At 40.7% G+C, this 17,979-nt stretch overlaps 1 protein-coding gene across 2 annotated transcripts; it reads left to right on the top strand.

Annotated features, from left to right (window-relative positions):
• Positions 1 to 3,829: 3,829 nt before the first annotated feature.
• Positions 3,830 to 15,945, top strand: UBE2B (ubiquitin conjugating enzyme E2 B). Of its 2 annotated transcripts, XM_075541558.1 has the most exons (6): positions 3,830 to 4,281; positions 6,325 to 6,405; positions 7,575 to 7,600; positions 12,671 to 12,760; positions 14,277 to 14,365; positions 15,389 to 15,945. In XM_075541558.1, the coding sequence occupies exons 1-6, from the start codon at positions 4,238 to 4,240 to the stop codon at positions 15,515 to 15,517; spliced, it is 459 nt and encodes a 152-aa protein (XP_075397673.1). In that variant the 5' UTR covers positions 3,830 to 4,237; the 3' UTR covers positions 15,518 to 15,945. The 2 variants fall into 2 exon arrangements, with proteins under 2 accessions (XP_075397673.1, XP_075397674.1); XM_075541559.1 differs by lacking the exon at positions 12,671 to 12,760 and having other exon boundaries at positions 3,832 to 4,281.
• Positions 15,946 to 17,979: the final 2,034 nt, after the last annotated feature.

The raw sequence follows: 17,979 nt of genomic DNA on the forward strand, positions 1-17,979 counted from the left end.
GAATGTTTATAGGGTTCCTATGAGTCATAATTGACTTTTTTAATAGAGGAAACTAAAACTATAGAGGAAATGTTGAGGGGAATTTTTTATGTTAATTAAAATTTTGTTGGGGGCTCTTAGACAGCTTATAAAAATCCATACACAATTGTATCAAGCCTGTTGAGGGGCACTTTTTGCTCAATTGACCCTTACTAGTGTAGAAAACTAAGAATGAGTTATCTCAGGCTAGCTATGTATGAGGGGGTACCAAAAAAACTCTTATTTTTTCCAAAGCTACAATTTTTTTTTTTTTTTTTTACAAAACAACCTATCACCTTCAAAGTCCTTTCTATTACACTTAATACATTTGTCAAATCTGCAATTCCATTCTTGGAAACATTTTTCAAACTCATCTTTTTAGATGGCTGACAGTACCTCCTGCACCAATTGTAGTCAAATTGCTGCCCTTTCATCTCCCTCTTCATTCACAGAAACAAAAAAGAAGTTGCACGGAACGAGGTCAGGTGAGTAAGGTGTGTGAGGAAAGAGAGTTATGCTGTTTTTGCCCAAAACTGAGATGTGCACTGAGATGACTGTGTGAGCAGGTGCATTAGGTGGCAAAAGCAGTCCCCCCACCCCCGCCCCCATCTGCCATAAATCAGGCCTTTGTGGATGTACACTGTTACATAATCTTTTCAAAACCTCTAAATAGCCAGCTTGATTTACAGTCTGACCTGGTGGAACAAACTCCAAATGCACTATCCCCCTCACATTAACAAACACACAAACAAAAATCATCTTGATTTTTTTAATAAATCATTTTCATTGTCTTGATCTTTGATTTCACTTGAGGAGCTTTTTGGAGGACGAGGTGACAATGGAATGTTCCAGTGTCTTGATTGATGTTTGCTTTGGGGGTTGTAAGAATAGCACCATGTCTGGTCATCAGTAATAACCTTGGGAAAAGTCTGGGTCGCTTGGGAGCTGTTCTTGCAAAGCACGGCATGTTTCCACTTGATGATCTTTTCTCCTGGTCAGTCAGAACCTGAGGCACAAATTTCACAGCCACCCTTTTCATTCCCAAATCGTCCATTAAAATTCACTGAACCAAGTTTCAAGATAGCCCAGATAACTTCCCCATCTCTTCAGTGATCTGTTGTAGGACTTTGAATACAAGTGCACAAATGTTGTCAAATTTTTCATCCATTCGGGAAGTTGATGGATGTCTAGAATGAGGTTTGTCATCATTTGGCCTTTTACCTTTTTGGAAAGGAGAAAACCACTTGTACACTTGAGTTTTTCCCCATAGTGCAGTCCTTGTAAGCTGTGTAAACATCACAACAGTTCCTGCAGCATTTTTCCCGAGCAGGAAACAAAATTTCACAGATGCACTTTGTTCTCTTAAATTGGCCATCACACACACACACAAAAAGTTTTGAGTGAACTGCATTCACAAAAATTTTACTGTGACCAGAGAGAACCTTCCCAGGCAGTGCTACTGGGTGCACTAACTCCGAGAGAGTTGCTTAATACTTGCCCGGCGGGAAAACTAAAGTTCTGCCCAGTGCAGCTTCCTTCTTTTCCTTATTTTTGGGGAGGGAGGGGTACCACTTCGTAACCTTCTCCCATGTAGCACGATCTGTTGCAGACCTGAATCATGCTTGTCAATTTCTTTAACAATAAAACATCCACTTACACCCTCACATTTCCCAAACCATTTTACTGACCTATAATTCACATGCCATATAATTCAGTAGCTCAATCACATCAAAAAGAGTTGTATAATCATCACCACAGTCTGTTTTAGGACATTTTCTTCATTCTTGTATATTTTTAGTTCTCCATTGTCTTCTAACCTCCCCTGCTATACCCCCAAGGAATCATTAATCCAGTTATTGTCTCTATATATGTTCCTATCCTGGATTGCATCTACAGAAAAACATTAAAAGACAAACCTAACCATAACAAAGTAAAACATAAAAACTTGAAAAGCAGAAAATATTAAAAACTTGAAACAATTTAGTAAGGATATTAAATGATACACTCCCACATTTCTTAACAAATACTCTCTACAGGTCCAATCCATGGATTCTTGACACCAATAGTTACACGAGAAACAAGAGTGGAAAAACAAAATTCTGTGATTCTATGATGATTTCAAACAAACCATGGGCAATCTGAACATCATTCTTTTATCTTTACCTAGAACTTCCTACCTGAAAATTCACAAGAGAGAAAGAGTATTTGATGACCTTCAGAAAGCATTTCAGGGGATTTTGTTTCATGTGCACCTCAACATTCAATGCTGCACATATTTGAGAAGCTTCCTTCACTACTCCTTATCTAAGGTACCAGATTGATAAAACACTGAACCAACCAGAACCACCATCCGGTTCTGACTTGTAACCAAACCAAAACCAAACTCAAATGTTGTAGGAATGGATTGAACTGCCCTGAGTTTCTGAGACTTTACGAAAGCCTCTTTCTCCCTCAGAGATAGCTGGTGGTTTTGAACTGCTGGCTTTGTGGTTAGCAACTCAACGCCCAAAGCTCCTTTGACTCTTAACAACTCTAATTTGTTTGTTTTAAGTAGAACATTTATTATAGGCTTAACAAGCCAAGGGGAAGACAAAGACATAGCTAGATGGGAGAGACCATTGATACACAGGGTCATAATGGTGTATCCAAGGGTTTGCTGATACATGAAACTTTAGGAAGGACATGGGAGGAAAGGAAAACTGTCACAAATCAAAACATCATAGTTACAGGTGGGGTTGCTGGAGCAGGAATAGGGCCATGACTAGGATACATACATTGTGGTAGACAGAGGAGCTTAACAAGATTGGTCCAGGGGCCTCCCCAAGGCAGTCAGGACATGACTTGTGGCTATGTGACCCCCCTTAAGGTGATCTCCATTAAGGACACACTTAGGCAAGCCCCTAAGGGAGACTGCTTCTCTCCAGGCTTATCAGGTGGGTGGAGGTAATGCCCTTTCCATCCCTGTCCAGAGGGGTTGACATGCCGGCTTTATCCATCAATCGCCTCTGTAAATCAGGTGCTCAGAATTTAAATTCTGGTATACTTTCCACCACTGATCATGGGCTTTATTATGTGTGATCCTCAGAACACAGAGGGCGGTGTGGTTAGAACCCTCTATCATTGCTAAGACTGTACATCTCCATAGGAGTAGAAAGGCTCGTTTTCTCATCAGAGCAGCTGATGGGTTTGGACTGCAACCCAGCACTCACTAGAAAGTACCACAAGAGTTCCTTGAACCCAGGATCAAAATCCAAACTCACTGCTGTCCACAGTCAATTCTGACTCAGCTGCCTAGCGGACAGAGTGGAACTCCCCGTTTGAGTTTCTGAGGTCATAAATCTTTATGGGAGCAGAAAGCCTCAACGTTTTCCTGTGGAGCAGCTGATGACTTCCAGCATGTCGACCTTGAAGTTGGCAGCCGGTTGTATTACCCACGGGGTCACCCAAGCCAGGGCAGGGTCCCTTTGAATCACCGGAGGGGATTTAAAATTAAAATAATTTGGGGCTCCGTTTTAAAGATTTAAGGCACAAGATAAACTCTTGCTTCCAACCCATTTTCCTTTGATAATATGGCCCCAGGGCTGGCACAGAGCAGACACTAACGTGTGCCATGGCATTAGCCACCGTCAACCGGGCAGGGCTCCGGAAGCCTGGCTGAAACTGCTTCAGGCGGCCCTCCCACGTGATCCGTTCCGATCGCGTCACAGGGACACGTGGTTCCAGATACCGCCCCCTCCCCCCAGGGGTGGATTGTTGACAACGCCGGTGGAGTCACGTGACCTCACGTCCTCCCGCCTCCTTTCCCCGCAATCTTCGGCTCCGGATGCGGACATCTCCCCCCATCCGGCCAAGCCTAAACCAGTAAAGGGGGGCGCGCAGGGTGGTGTGCTGGTCACAATGGCTTCTAACCCACTGGCCCTGAGCACAGAGGACACCAGTTTGTCATCGCGCTAAGCAAGCCGACATGCGAGCGGTCCCTGCCCAGAGGCTCCGCGAACGCGCTCTCTCCCGCCGCGGCCTCGCTCGGCTCCTCCCCCTCCTCTCCTCGTGGTACAGGCAGAAGGGCGGAGGGATCTGGAGGCGGCGGAGGGAGACGTCATTGCAGGCTTGTTTGCGCGGCCGCGGCGGCGGTGACCCGCAGTGACTGGGCCGCCGCGCCGGGGTGGGGGCGCTGTGCGGGACTCTTTTCTTTCAGATTGACGGCGGGGTATCTGGGAGCATGTCGACCCCAGCCAGGAGGCGGCTCATGCGGGACTTCAAGCGGTAAGGGCTTCACCCTCACCTGGCTGGCAGCTTCTCTTCAAGGCGACGGAGCTCCAGGGCGGGGACCCCGGACACCTTCCCCTTGCGAGCCCAAGGTGGCGGGCGGACTGTAGTCCCCAGGGGGACCGACGGGAGCCCCGTCGGAGCCCGCACCGGCTCCCGCTCTCGCCGTCCGCCGGCGGCCTTAGACGTCTCGGCGCTCCTTCCTGTTCTTAGCCCCCCGGCGAAAACAACAGCAAAAAGGGGGGCAGCCGGCAGGCCCTACGTGCCCCGCTGCCCACTTCAGCCTCAGCCCCGGCGCCCTGCACCCACGGCGCCTCGTCCTTGGCTCCCCGGAGTGAGTGCCATTGTGGCGGCTTGTTCCCGGTCCAGCGCTGGTACCCCGCCCCGCAGCCTCCGCCGGGCCGGGCCGGGCCGGGGCCGGGGAGAGGCCCCGGGTCTCCTTTGTGCAGCCAAGTAGGAGCTGAAGCGCGGGGTCCGGAGGTTGCTAACCCACCCCGAAACCCGACCCTGCGCCCGTCCCCCGAAAGGACCTTGAGGACGGGCCGGGACGGTCTGGGCCTCGGGCTGGCCACCCTGGCGGCCAGGGCCTTGTAGTGTCGGAAAGCCCGATCTGTAACTTCCACCGCCTTCTGGAAACATGCCTTCTCCGAGACTGGGTGCTCGCCTGGTGCTCCCCGGGCTTCCCTTTGTGAGACACGGGGTTTTGTTAGGAGCTGTTGAGGTTAGGGGGGAAGAGATGACCGACTTTTGCAGTTGCTTATAATCCCTAAAGGTACAGAAAAATAACAGGAGAGAGAAACCCTCAGCCGTGTTTCTCTGGAGATCCTGAAAGGTTTGTCGTTTAGGAAGTAACCTCCGACTTTCCCATTAAAAAGATCTGAGCGAGGCCTTTGGAAACCATTGTTTGGGGCTTTGTTCAACTTCATTTTCTCCTGCTTCCCTTAGCCATTTATGTCAGATTGGTGTCTTATCAGTGTAAGGGGCTTATTCATGGAGGCCTAATTGCCTAAAGTTGGTTAAACACTACTTTTGTGTGGACTGATGAGCAAGTGCCCTGCCACACAATAATCACTACATACACTGAAGCTTCTAAAATTCCTTGTGAAAAGTCCATTTATCTTTCAAACTCTTTGAAACACACGCGTGTAGGTGACATGTCTTTAAAAGAAGGTACTTGGGTGCAAAAGGCTTTGTGAAGCTTGAAGCAGTCCATTTCAGGTTCATTCATGTAACTGAATTTCAAATAACCAAACGGACACATCCTGATTTCTTAACTGCTCTTCTCTCCTTTATTCTGGGTTGAACTCATGGCCCATTTGAATAGTTGTCCAAGGATCTTCAAGTTACAAGAATTTGACTTTATATTGAGGCTCCTGGTGTGCAGGGCGTGATTAGTTGTTGGTTGTTAGCACAAAGCCTTACAAATAGACCCAAATGGAAGCCTCAGGTGACTGTAAAACATCACCAGCCACGGCAAATGGGATAAAGTTGCTCTCCTTCCTGAAACTGACTTCTTCAAGAACAGGAGCTATTGCAATTGTGTGTGTGTGTGTGTGTGTGTGTGTGTGTGTGTGTGTATGTGACACAGTTGTAGTTGGATTCTCATTGCCTGCTTAAAGTAGCAAATCTGATTCTGTGAAAGTAGTTTTGCATTTGAGTTTGTGTTTTCCTTTTACTTTTTGGTAATGGTGCAAAAGAACAGACTGTGCATCAGTTCTTCAAGAGGTAATGTCTTCACCTTGAAGCTGTGTGAAGAAGGATGAGCCCAACTCCTTTGGACTTTACCCATCTATTTAAGTCCACGTAGAGATTCCATTACCACTTAGCTCCACTTCCTCCTGAACTTTGGAAAGCCCTCTTTTATATATATATCTGGTTATTTCTTTATTTCTTGAAAGTCAGGTATAGTTTATGACAGCTCAGCACAAAGACCAGGAAATGGATTTAATTTGTGCTGGGAGAGTAGATGAGAGACCTGAAGTACTTGGGCCTCCAGTGACCTTACTGGTTGCCTTCAAAGTTGTTGCTATGGATTTCTAGGTTGCAAGAGGACCCACCTGTGGGTGTTAGTGGTGCGCCATCTGAAAACAACATCATGCAGTGGAACGCAGTGATATTTGGGTGAGTTGAGAAGCGTGAATATGTAACACATGTCTAGAAGAGGCTGAAGCAGATAGCAGGCATGATACCAGGAATTGAAATGTCAAGATAAAATTAGGGAAAAAATATCTTGGCCTTTATATAAACTTTCGCTTTAATACTTAACATTGATTTTATAGTCACTTTGGTTTCACTTAATTAGAAGAAACTATCTTAAATTGAATAACAAATGAGAAAAAGATAAATTGTACAAAATGTACCAAGCAAATATTTTGCGTTCATTTTATTGTAACTGTAAAAAGTCTTGGAACCAAAAACATCGAAAACTTTTACTGTGTCAGGATTTTAAATGAAGTTTCACAACCCATTGTGAAAATAACCGAATGGAGTTATTTGAGAACATCTTGCATATGAACATGTTGAATATATGCCTTAGCCAAGAAACCAAGACAGTGTAGAACAGCACAGCCCTGTGGAGTTCCAAGACTACACCTCTCTACAGAAATAGAAACAATCCCTGTCTTGTCTTTGGTTTCCTTGGACTTGATCCATTTCTTATTTGTTTCTTCTTAAACCAAAGTTTTGCACTAAATGCAAATTTGCTTCAAAGTAATACTTTACCATAGAATCAGTTATACTAGTGTAAATTAAAGGCTAGAAAGAAAAAGAACAAATGCATTTTTCTTTTAAAAAAACTTTGTGATTGCCCAACCCATTCAGAATGTTAATCATGGGGTTTTGTTTGAGATACTGAAGATGGGAGCAGAGGAAAAATTAGCAGAAGAAGGTGACTTTCGCACTGCCGGCAGCTAAGCAGTTACCCCATAGGAACTGTTGTTGAAAAGCAGGACACTGATGTGATGCCGTCATTATCTTAAACTATTGACTTCCTTAGTGAAGTGAATTCAAAAAATGGTGACTCCATCCACTTTAGAATGACTAGACAGCATTTAAGCATTAAGTTTTGACGAGTTTTTCAGTAAAACCACCCTGGGAGAGAGACCTAGAAAATGTAAGCTGCCCTATATGCATGTGTTTGTGATATTTATTGATATTGAACAGTATCTTTAAAATTCCACAAACCGTTGAGTGAGCATTACTTTCCCTGTTGGAGTTAATCCTTCCCAGTTTTGAAAATCAGAAAACAGAATGAAGAACTGAATTCTAATGAAATATATTCTTGTTTTCAGACCTGAAGGGACACCCTTTGAAGATGGTAAGTTACTCTCTGTATGTTGTCTGTAGTACTAATAGAGTGTTTTAAGTAATAAATTGTAGCACAAATGTAGCTACTTAAAAACCATTTTTTGTTGTTACCGGTTAGGTTAAAATTTAGTGAAGCTGCTGAGAAGTTCTAGTTCACAAAGGACTTTATTCCCCCTCACATCAGCTTCATTACTTCTGTTGCCAGTTTCCTTTCTTTGCTATTTGGCCAGAGAAATGTAAGCCTAGACGGCAGGATCAAGGTTGAGAATAGTTTATATTTAGATGGCCTTGAGGCATGCTAAAGGTGTCCCTGAGGTAAACAGGAGAATGATAATGCTCTCTTTTACTTTGTTACCTACATTGATACTGTGTTGAGCTAAAATTGTCTGTTTCAAACTTAACTGCTAGTATCTTAGCAAACAGCTAGCATTTAACTCATAGTCTGCATAATCTTTTGCATTTCAGATTAGGTATCTTCACCAGAGCCTAGAAAATGGGAAACTTGTTTTTCACGTATATTTACCATTGAATTTATCAAGTGCATTTTAACAAATCACATAGATTTTCCCAAATTATATCACAGAATATTTTTAATCGTTAAACTGTTTTGTTTAAATGGCTTCAGAATCAATCTCTCAATGATGTTTGTATAAGGATATTGTTTATAAGGGAGAAAACGTGAATGTCCAATTTGGAAAATGGTTAAGCAAATTATAGTGTATATATAGATAATGAGATTAGGCACTTGTTAAAGACAAAGGTAAACTGGATATGGGTCTTAATAGAAAAGCGTCACAAAATAATGTAGGTCCGTAAGTCAAAAGGTATTGCTACTGGGCATCAGTGCTTACGTGCACACATTTATTCAAAACAAAACATACTTATTTATAAACATGTCTCTGAGACCAGCGGTCACCTACAAATAAATTCTCATGGGAATGGCACTTGTCTTAGTCTAATTTTAGGGTTCTTAAAAAATAAAGTAGGGATGCTTTGTGTGCCATGGAAAACCAGTTTAAACGGGACATCATCCAAAATCACTGAGGGTCTGCAGCCAGTTCACAGGGATGCTGCCCTACATAAATGATCAGTTTTTAGATGGTCAAGGGTGGCCTGGAACACCTCAGAGCTGAGCCAAGAGAGGGGAGACTGTCGACCTTGACTAAGAAACTGACGAGTCCAGAACTGGTGGAGAACAGTGATAGAATTACCATTGCCGTGATAGCCACCGAAATTGGGGGCTCAAGTGGTTCTCCAGTTTCAACTTTAAGCGGACTTGTCCCTGGATGAATGTCCCAAGTGTTGTATGAAGATCAGTTAGCCCAAAGAGCTTGTCTTTCCATCAGCTGTTTAAATTTTAAGCAAGATAAAAGCTAATGAAGGAGATTTTGTGGAGAAATTAGTTTTAACAGGGATTACCAGCCTTATATTTACTAGTATGACCCAGAGAACAAGCTCCAAGCAAAACAGTAACTTACTGGGCCAGTGACTATTGTTTGGGTTGATTTCTCTCTCTCTTTTTTTTTTTTCTTTTCCTATTTATCCATTTATTTATTTATTTATTTTTGTGTGGGATGGTTTCAAAGGGGAAAATCTTGGTCGAGTTTCTCAAAGGATGCAGCTGATCATGGGAACTTACTAGGAAGAAGTTTTAAGAAAATGGGAAAGTACATTGATGAGTAACGCCCAGGAAAGGGTGCCAAGGGACTTTTACCCATCGTGACAGTGCACCTAGAGTATCATGGGCTGTCCTAGAAGGATGTTGTTGGTAAAGCATTACTCCATCCACTTAACAGCCCTGACCTTGCCCCCTCACAGTTCTCTTTGTTCAAAACAAAAGAACATGGTGAGTGGAGGATGGCAAAACTGCTGATTTAATGGGGTGTAAATTGGAGAGCATAGAGGTCTCTGGGGAAGGGTTCAAGACGGAGGCATCTCTCTCTCTCTCTCTCTCTCTCTCTCACACACACACACACACACACACACACAAAGATGGAAGCATCAACTTCAGCAGTGTATAGACGTAGATAAAGGGTATGTCAAGAAATAGTAGCTTTGCATTTTGATAATGTTTAATCAATGTTTTTTTTTATTTTGCTGCAATACTTTTATGTTACAATTACCGTGCATTTGTCTATGGATATGCTTAATATTTAGTCATACTTTTTAATGTAATTTATTGACTTACCTTACACAATCCAGTATGTCCGTCGATACTGTTTTACTAGTAGTCTGATGAAATGGAAGGTAGGCATAAAGTACTACCATTGCATACTGAAGTATGAGGTTGTCTGGGGTGGGGGGAAGCATTCTGCAGTTACTCAAGCCTTGGGACCAGTGTTTTTTTTTTTCTTGGACCTTCTTTATTTGAAAGAATGACAAGCAAATTAAGGATATTCAGATTTAAAGTGCAATAGATAGAAAAGTAGCAGTATAAAAAGTTTATTTTTAAAAGTTTTGGATTCTACACTGTAGCTAACCTTTTAAAAAAATTACTACTGCTTGTTTGGTATGATACCCAAAAAGGATGTAATTATCTGAAAGGGTTATTAAAGCAACCTCAAATCAGTTGCCATTGAATTGATTTCAACGAATGTGTGTCAAGGTTGAAGTGTACTCCCTACGAGTTTCTCTAGCTGATTTCTAAACATTGGCTTGTCAGGCCCTTTCTTCTAAGGCTCTGGGTGGTCCAGAGCTGCCACACTTTGAATTTGCTGTTGAACATATTAACCATTTGTGTTCCCCAGAGACTACTAGAATGTTTCCTCATTCAATGATACGTTTATGTTAGCCTAGATTTTCTTCATAACACTTCAGCCACAGCAACACATTGCATGTAGACGCAGATAAGAGAATCTTACTGTCCTCTATTAAGCCAGATATTTAAGAGACATAGAAAAGTATAAAAACAGTGCTCTACTTAGCATTTTTGGCAGGGGAATATCATTTTCACTTAAAAATACTACTTATGTTAACATGTAATGGGCTTGTACTTATTTTTTATTAGTATTTTAGGATTTTTCTTTAGGTAGTTGCTGGCTTAGTACAGCGGTTCTCAACCTGTGGGTCGTGACCCCTTTGGGGGTTCAATGACCCTTTCACAGGGATTGCCCGATTCATAACAGGAGCAAAATGACAGTTAGGAAGTAGCAACAAAAATATGGTATGGGGGGTGGGTCACCAGAATATGAGGAACTGTACTAAAGTGTCATGGCATTAGAAAGGTTGAGAACCATGGGCTTAGTAGGTGCTGTCAGGTCAGTGTCACTCACTGAACAAAGTGTTTACCCTGGGCAGAAAAAGCAATAGATGTAACCAGTGGTATCTACTGATTCACTAGGGCTGAAAGTTACAATTTCAGGGATTTTTGCTACCTGGTAGTTATTAACTGATGTGATTTTTCTTAATTACGTAGCAAATGTAACAAATACTCAAACTTCATCCTTTTCTAGTCGCACTAAGTTGGACTACTATTTTTGCAGTTATTTCCTATTATGTGCGTGATAGAAATAACCATAAAATGGTACGCTGTTAGCATGCTTTCTTTTCCACTTGACATTCAGTGACCGCATTGGAAGCTTAGCCTTGGTGTCAGAGTGGAAAGCAGAGGTTCCCAAACTTGTTTGGCTTACCCAGCCCCACCAGCCTTAAGGAAAAAAATTACTCAGAGATCCCTGACAACTAAAAACCATTGTACTATAGCCCATAACCCAAGATAAAGTTTAGGTATCTGCTGGTGCAGCCCCCCTGGGTCGTTGCAGTGCCCTCCCAGGGGGTCATATCACCCACTTTAGTGAACACTCGTGTCAAGGAAACCTAAGATCAAAAGGCATTAGAATAACTGCTCTATATTTGTGCTTTGCCTGGTTTTCCAATGTGTAGCTATTTTGTAATTAAAATGAGAACATTAAAGTGCATAATTACACATAAACTGAAAGCTGCACCCAGTGCTATTGAGTTTCCTCCAGTTCCTACCAGTCTTAAAGTACAGCACAGAACTGCTATATGGGAGCACACTGCCTCCTTGTTCTCTGGCTAAACTGGTGGGTTTGAACCACAGACCTTTGGGTTAATAGTCCTTTTTTTTTTAAATCATTTTATTGGGGCTCATACAACTCTTATCACAAACCATACATACATCAATTATGTAAAGCACATCTGTACATTCATTGCCCTCATCATTCTCAAAACATTTGCTCTCCACTTAAGACCCTGGCATCAGTTCCTCATTTTCCCTGCTCCCTCCCTCATGAACCCTTGATAATTTATAAATTATTATTTGTCATATCTTATACTGTCCGACATCTCCCTTCACCCACTTTTCTGTTGTCCTTCCCCCTGGGAGGAGGTTATATGTCGATCCTTGTAATCGGTTCCTCCTTTCCACCCCGCCCTCCCTCCACCCTCAAGTTAATAGTACTTAGCCCTCAGTGCACCAGGGTCCTTCATTAGGCTTAAGCCCATCTTTATTAAGCTGATTTAAGTTTATATTTCATGCCATTTCTTGCTAATATACCAAAATATTACATAACAATTGCTTTTGCTTACGTCTTTGCCTGGTGGAAGCATCTGGAATAACTTAAGTTTGACTAACTTTCTAAGGAATAAGTCCTGGCTTACTAAATGTGAATCTGTCCAAGAGGATGGAATGGGAGAGCCTCACCCTTCAGGTGGGTTTTCTCAAAGTAAAAGGCCCCTGCATAAGTGTCTTAGTAGCTTTCTTATTAGCTCCCATGCCTCCAGTCTGAGTCCTTCGCCATGTGTTAGTTGGTCCTCTTATAAGTCTTTTGTGCCCCCCAATTCTTTTAAGTTAAAATAAATATTTTGTAATTCCCCAAATGTTCATTTTGAATCTTGGTCCCTAGGACCAAATTGCCTTCTAGAAAAATATGACAGTAAACATTCCCACCAATAGCTTGTGAAAGTACTTGCCAGGGCTGTGTGAAATTTATTGAATAAGCTTTATGAGTAAAGCCAAAATTAATTTTGTGTGGTCATTGAGTGAGGAATTCATTGATGGGGAAGTTAAAAAGTTGTGTCTTGACTTTACCATAATCACTTTGGTTTGTTTTCTACCTAGGTACTTTTAAACTAGTAATAGAATTTTCTGAAGAATATCCTAATAAACCACCAACTGTTAGGTTTTTATCAAAAATGTTTCATCCAAATGGTAAGTCCCGTACTTTATTAGACTTTGTAAATGATCAGGGAAAACCTGTTGTTTCCCTCCTTGTACATCTTCTTCCTTCTCAGCGTCAGGTCCCACTTCTCGACGATGCCTCCATGTGGTATTGCTCTTATCCCCATGTACTCTGGATAATTATGGTTTAAAAGTTATGTGGATTTATATATAGAAATGGAAAGATACCAAAAAGAATTTACTGCTGATTTAGGTTTTTTAAACAAATGTTTTATATATGAAGATTTCCAATTTTGTATATGTATTTAGGGTACATGTGTATGTGGTTTCAAAAAGTCTAAGGGAAAATGGAATGAAAAGAAAGTGGACTATTGCTTTGAACTGTTTGATGACCCTTCATGTATTTACATATGTATAAAAATACTATGAATTTTTTAATATTAAATATTCATAATTTTAATAGATGCAAAATGTTCCATTTTGAGTTTACTGTAATGTAGTTTGTCCGATGAATATTTTCTTTTGTTAATTGTTGTATTTTTTTAACTTATTTTCATGAGCCCTTTAGCCTCCCTGGCGGTCTAGTTGTGTCAGTAATTTTGTACCCAAAGTGGTACATTGTTTTGCACAAAATTTGTTTTATATTGTAGGCCTGTAATTCTTAAGAAATTACTCATTTTAATCTCTCTAGTTAGACATTCCAGGTATGATAAACTTTAATCTTCCTGGCGGTCTAATTATGTCAGTAATTTTGTTAAGGGACTTCTCTTCAGTGTAATCCCAAGTGGATTGCCAACAGGGAGGTTAAATATTCTTAAAATTTAATCTTTTCAAATAACCATAATTATTTCCTTAAGATACATTTTTTAGAAGTAGAATTTCAGGGCCAAAGCACTGTATATTTCTAAGGCTTTTAATATAGTTTTCCATTTTTTTCCTTCACAAGAGTTGATCCCATGTTGATAAAATTTATATTATGATTATTCTTAGTATGTAGTTAGTTGCTGAGAGCCTCTTGTAATTGAATTTGGTCTCCCTTGACTTCTATTTCCTTCTATTACAATTATATTCCTAGATTATAACTTAACATGGGAAAGACTTTCCATTTATAAACTTGACTAATTTCAGTGTGGTCTTTCCCCATCAGATAACTTTCAGGAAAAACATTTTCAGGGGGGTTTGGTCTAAATCTCTGGTTGCTACGGAGCTAACCACCCAGAAGAGAGTGGACCTGGTGTCTGGGGTCAAGGTGACTTTCCAGTGAGATTGAGTCCGACTTGGTTGCTTCATTGCTGGGAAGTTGCTTTTTCATTCAGCTGCCTTAAAAAAATTTTAACTAAGACGGTTGTTGTATAAGTGTGCTTTACACAATTGATGTATGTATGGCGTGTGATAAGAGTTGTATGAGCCCCAATAAAATGATTTTTTTTTTTAAAAACAAAACACTTCTGATTGGACCAAGCATTCTGGTTGTGGTAAAGATCACTGTTAATTGCTAGATTGTGGCAAAGGTCGTATGTAACCCATTCTAGTGTTGTCTTTGCAGTGTATGCTGATGGTAGCATATGTTTAGATATCCTTCAGAACCGATGGAGCCCAACATATGATGTGTCTTCTATCTTAACTTCAATTCAGGTGAGTGTGTGTCAGAGTTCTGTGAGTTACAACCCTTTTTGAATAACCTAAAGCTCAAGTGGACAAACGAACTTTCTCAGTATCTGGGTAGCCCACTGCCAAGTGCTCAAACAAGAATTCATGATTTTCAGCGAACAGGTCTGATTTTTTATTAGTGACCAATTGGCTTAAGTCCACATCCCTTTTCTGGTCATGTGTAAATGAAGTATTTTCTCAGGTCAAACTTAGTTATTCTCTTAAAACATAGTCACGGTTAGGGAGAAGATGGAAACATCATTGGGGAAGAGGAAAAATCTATTGCTTTGAAAGCCGCAGAGGCCTCAGGAAACAGGCAAGTGCAGAGAAGCATCGTGGATGGTGCCTCATCCAGGAAATTCTGTTGTTTAAGAAGAGACTGCCAGAGCCACTTGGAAGTTTGTGCCCCTCATATTTCAGAATGGACCTTGAGTGGGAGTTGTAGAGAAGGAAAATGAGGAACGTTTCTGTTGTGTGGATTTGAGAGGAGCAGAAGTAACGTTTTGGGCGATAAAAAGTGTTTTCTATCACTTGATTCTGTCATTTTGTAAACACTGTTTTCAATGTATCTATTTTGCTCCATTGTGTGTTCGTTGTTTTGTTGATTAAAGGGAATAAGATTTCATCACCGGATGGATGCACTGCCAGGCATTTGCAAAGGCGTCACAGTCACGACGTGTAGCCCTGGAAAGTGGTCCTTGCAAGTTACTGTAACTAAATCAAGCTTTTTTCTCCTGCTTAAGGAGAAAGGGTCAGTGTATTGAAAGCCAGTGCTTTGATTTCTTTGAAATTAGATGATGGAGAGTAATTCACCTGTTGTTTTGGAAGCTTACGTTCTCTTACCAGGAGCTCTACCTCCTATTGTAGTGTATTACAGCAAAGTCATTTCTGAACTTCTTTAGAAAAACGATTCTCTGCCACTGAGGATTATTGCATAACTTTAGTATGCTCTATAACTGACACTTGTTGGTATTCAAAGTACATCTCTAAATCTTTTCTCCCTTCTAGTCTCTGCTGGATGAACCAAATCCAAACAGCCCAGCCAATAGCCAGGCAGCGCAGCTTTACCAGGAAAACAAACGGGAGTACGAGAAAAGAGTTTCGGCCATTGTTGAGCAAAGCTGGAATGATTCATAACAGACAACTGGGCTGCCCATCTTTTCATCATCCTTGTGTATAATTTACCTCTCAGTAGAAAGGCTAACAAATTTTAAGTGCCACAGGTTTTAAGGATTCTGCAGAGAAAAAAAAAAAAAGTCCTTAAGTTTAGAACCTACAAAAGCTTGTGTATCTTGATTAATGTACTTTTTATTGCATGGTGTGAACTAAGTTATTGCTACATAAATTTGTAATATATCCTGTTTGTATTTTTTTCCAAGTGTATAATGTTGGTGTGGAGTTTTCATGACAGAATATACACATTTTGTAAATCTGTACTTTTTTCAAATATTGAATGCCTTATTTTTGAATTCTTTAGATTTATAAATTGGAGAAAAGCACTTAAAGTTTTTTATATATGAATATTACATGTAAAGCTGTTAAAAATACATAACTTCAGTGCAAGAGACTTTGTCACTTATTTCCTTATCTTTGCAGTAGGGTTAATAAGTCTCTAGCTTGCTCCATCAATAGTTTTATTTCCAATTTCCAGACAACAGATTTATATTTTATCAAGAAATCAATTCAAAGTTTGATTCTAACCACTAACTATAATTGCATACTTTGATTGTAACTATCTTAGTTAATTGATCAATTATTTATATAACTGGTTTAATTCTAGTTCTGTATTTCGGCCACTCGTTTTGGTTTTTTCTTGCACTACTTGTTTTTAAACTGTACCTTCTGCAGTTAGTATCTCGACCATGAGCAGAGAGCTGATGCAACTTATTTTGTTGTTTGAAAAGTATCTTCAAAAGGTCTTGGATTGATAAAGAAAAGTAAAACCATGAACATTTACCAAAAAGTCATGCCCCGTTATTAACAATAAGAATTGGTTGCATTAGTATGAGCAAGGTAGATGTTTGCAAGGAATCGTGGTATGATTTCAACATTTGAAACTGCCTTTTAATACAATTTTTTTTTAAGCGGGGTGGGAGGGATGTTTAACACCAGGGCCTGCTGAGTTGATTTCTCTCATGGGATTTCTTCTTTTTTTAATCTCCTACATTGTATAAAATTTAGTTTATTGGACAGTTGTGCTGAGTTTAGTTTACCAGAAAAACTTCAAACACGATATTGTAGAAAGCTGAGACCAGTCTATCTTATCTTATGCCTTCAAATAGTATAGAAAATGGAAAATATGCTAGTAAATTTTTTGGAACCATGGGTGTAGCCTTTGTGCTGGTAAAAGTAGTAATCTGAGTTGCTATTAAAACTCCACAAAGTTCTTGTCAATCAGTAGGAGTGAGCTAGCAGCGCTCTCTTGGAAGACGTGATAGCGTGGCCGTGTGGACAAGTTCCACTCACAAGGTTAAGGGTGACATTGAGTGCTGATCTCTGACTCAAGGAGGAGTCTCCTGACTGGAATCATGGCAACAAAGACCTTGGGTTTAAAGGGAGTTTTGGTCATAGGAAATGTGTGCTGCCTTTGTAGTTTAGCCCTACAACAAATGAGCTGGATGGATGGATGCTTAGCCCAGGGGTTGACTCAATAAGTGCGCAGTGTGTGAGGGCTTTCCTCTCACTTCATTAAAGGATAGAGGGGACTGCTTTCAAAGTGCGCTTTATCCTTAACGTACTTTTCCTTTCCCGGTTTAAAACTGGGACCTTTCAGGTACTGACAGATGCCTCCCATTGTGGAGAGGTCAGTGGTCAACATTACGCAGCAGCACCCTCATGTAGTTCATGTGTCCCTTGGAGGACATCGTTAGGATCATCCCATCCGAAACATGCCAGCCTTATCTCCAGTTTTGGAACAGATTCTTGTTTCTTCATTTGAGTACTAGATACAAACCTTCAAGTTAAAAATAAAAATTTTCACAACAAAAGATTTAAACACTAGGTTAACATGATATGGCAAGAGGCTAAAACATACTTTTGGTATGAGCTTGTCTGATTTTACAGTTTAAATGTATGTGATATAACAATAGCTATGACTAGCATTCTGTGATAGGCACTCCTAAGCACTTAACATAGTATCTCATTTCAGATTCAATAGCCATATGTAAAAATAGAAACACAATTTTGACTTGCAGAAATTTAGGTAGAGAGTTTTTAAGTAACTTGCTCAAGGTCAACAAGCTGTTAGTGCTGGAATTTGAACCCAAGCAGTCTGACTTTTTAACCTGTAAAATTGACTGTGGAGGCATCTGACCTCATACAACGTTTTGAAGAGGAGAAAACAGCCCCTTGGCTGATTGCTATGAAGCCAGGGGATCTCCTCTCCCAACGTTTTTTCCAATTCAGACAGCAGCCATCCTCCTACACTCTTCTCAACTAGGTTTCATTTGTTACATTGACTACCCAGAACTCATAAAAGATCTTCAAAATTACAAATTTTATTAGGAAAGTGACAGGTTACCGTATATACTCATGTATAATCTGAATTTTTCAGCTTATACTCAAGTATATAAAGTATAAGTTAGGTTAAGAAACTATTC

This window comes from Tenrec ecaudatus, chromosome 2, assembly GCF_050624435.1.
Source record: "Tenrec ecaudatus isolate mTenEca1 chromosome 2, mTenEca1.hap1, whole genome shotgun sequence".
Classification (NCBI taxonomy): Eukaryota; Metazoa; Chordata; class Mammalia; order Afrosoricida; family Tenrecidae; genus Tenrec; species Tenrec ecaudatus.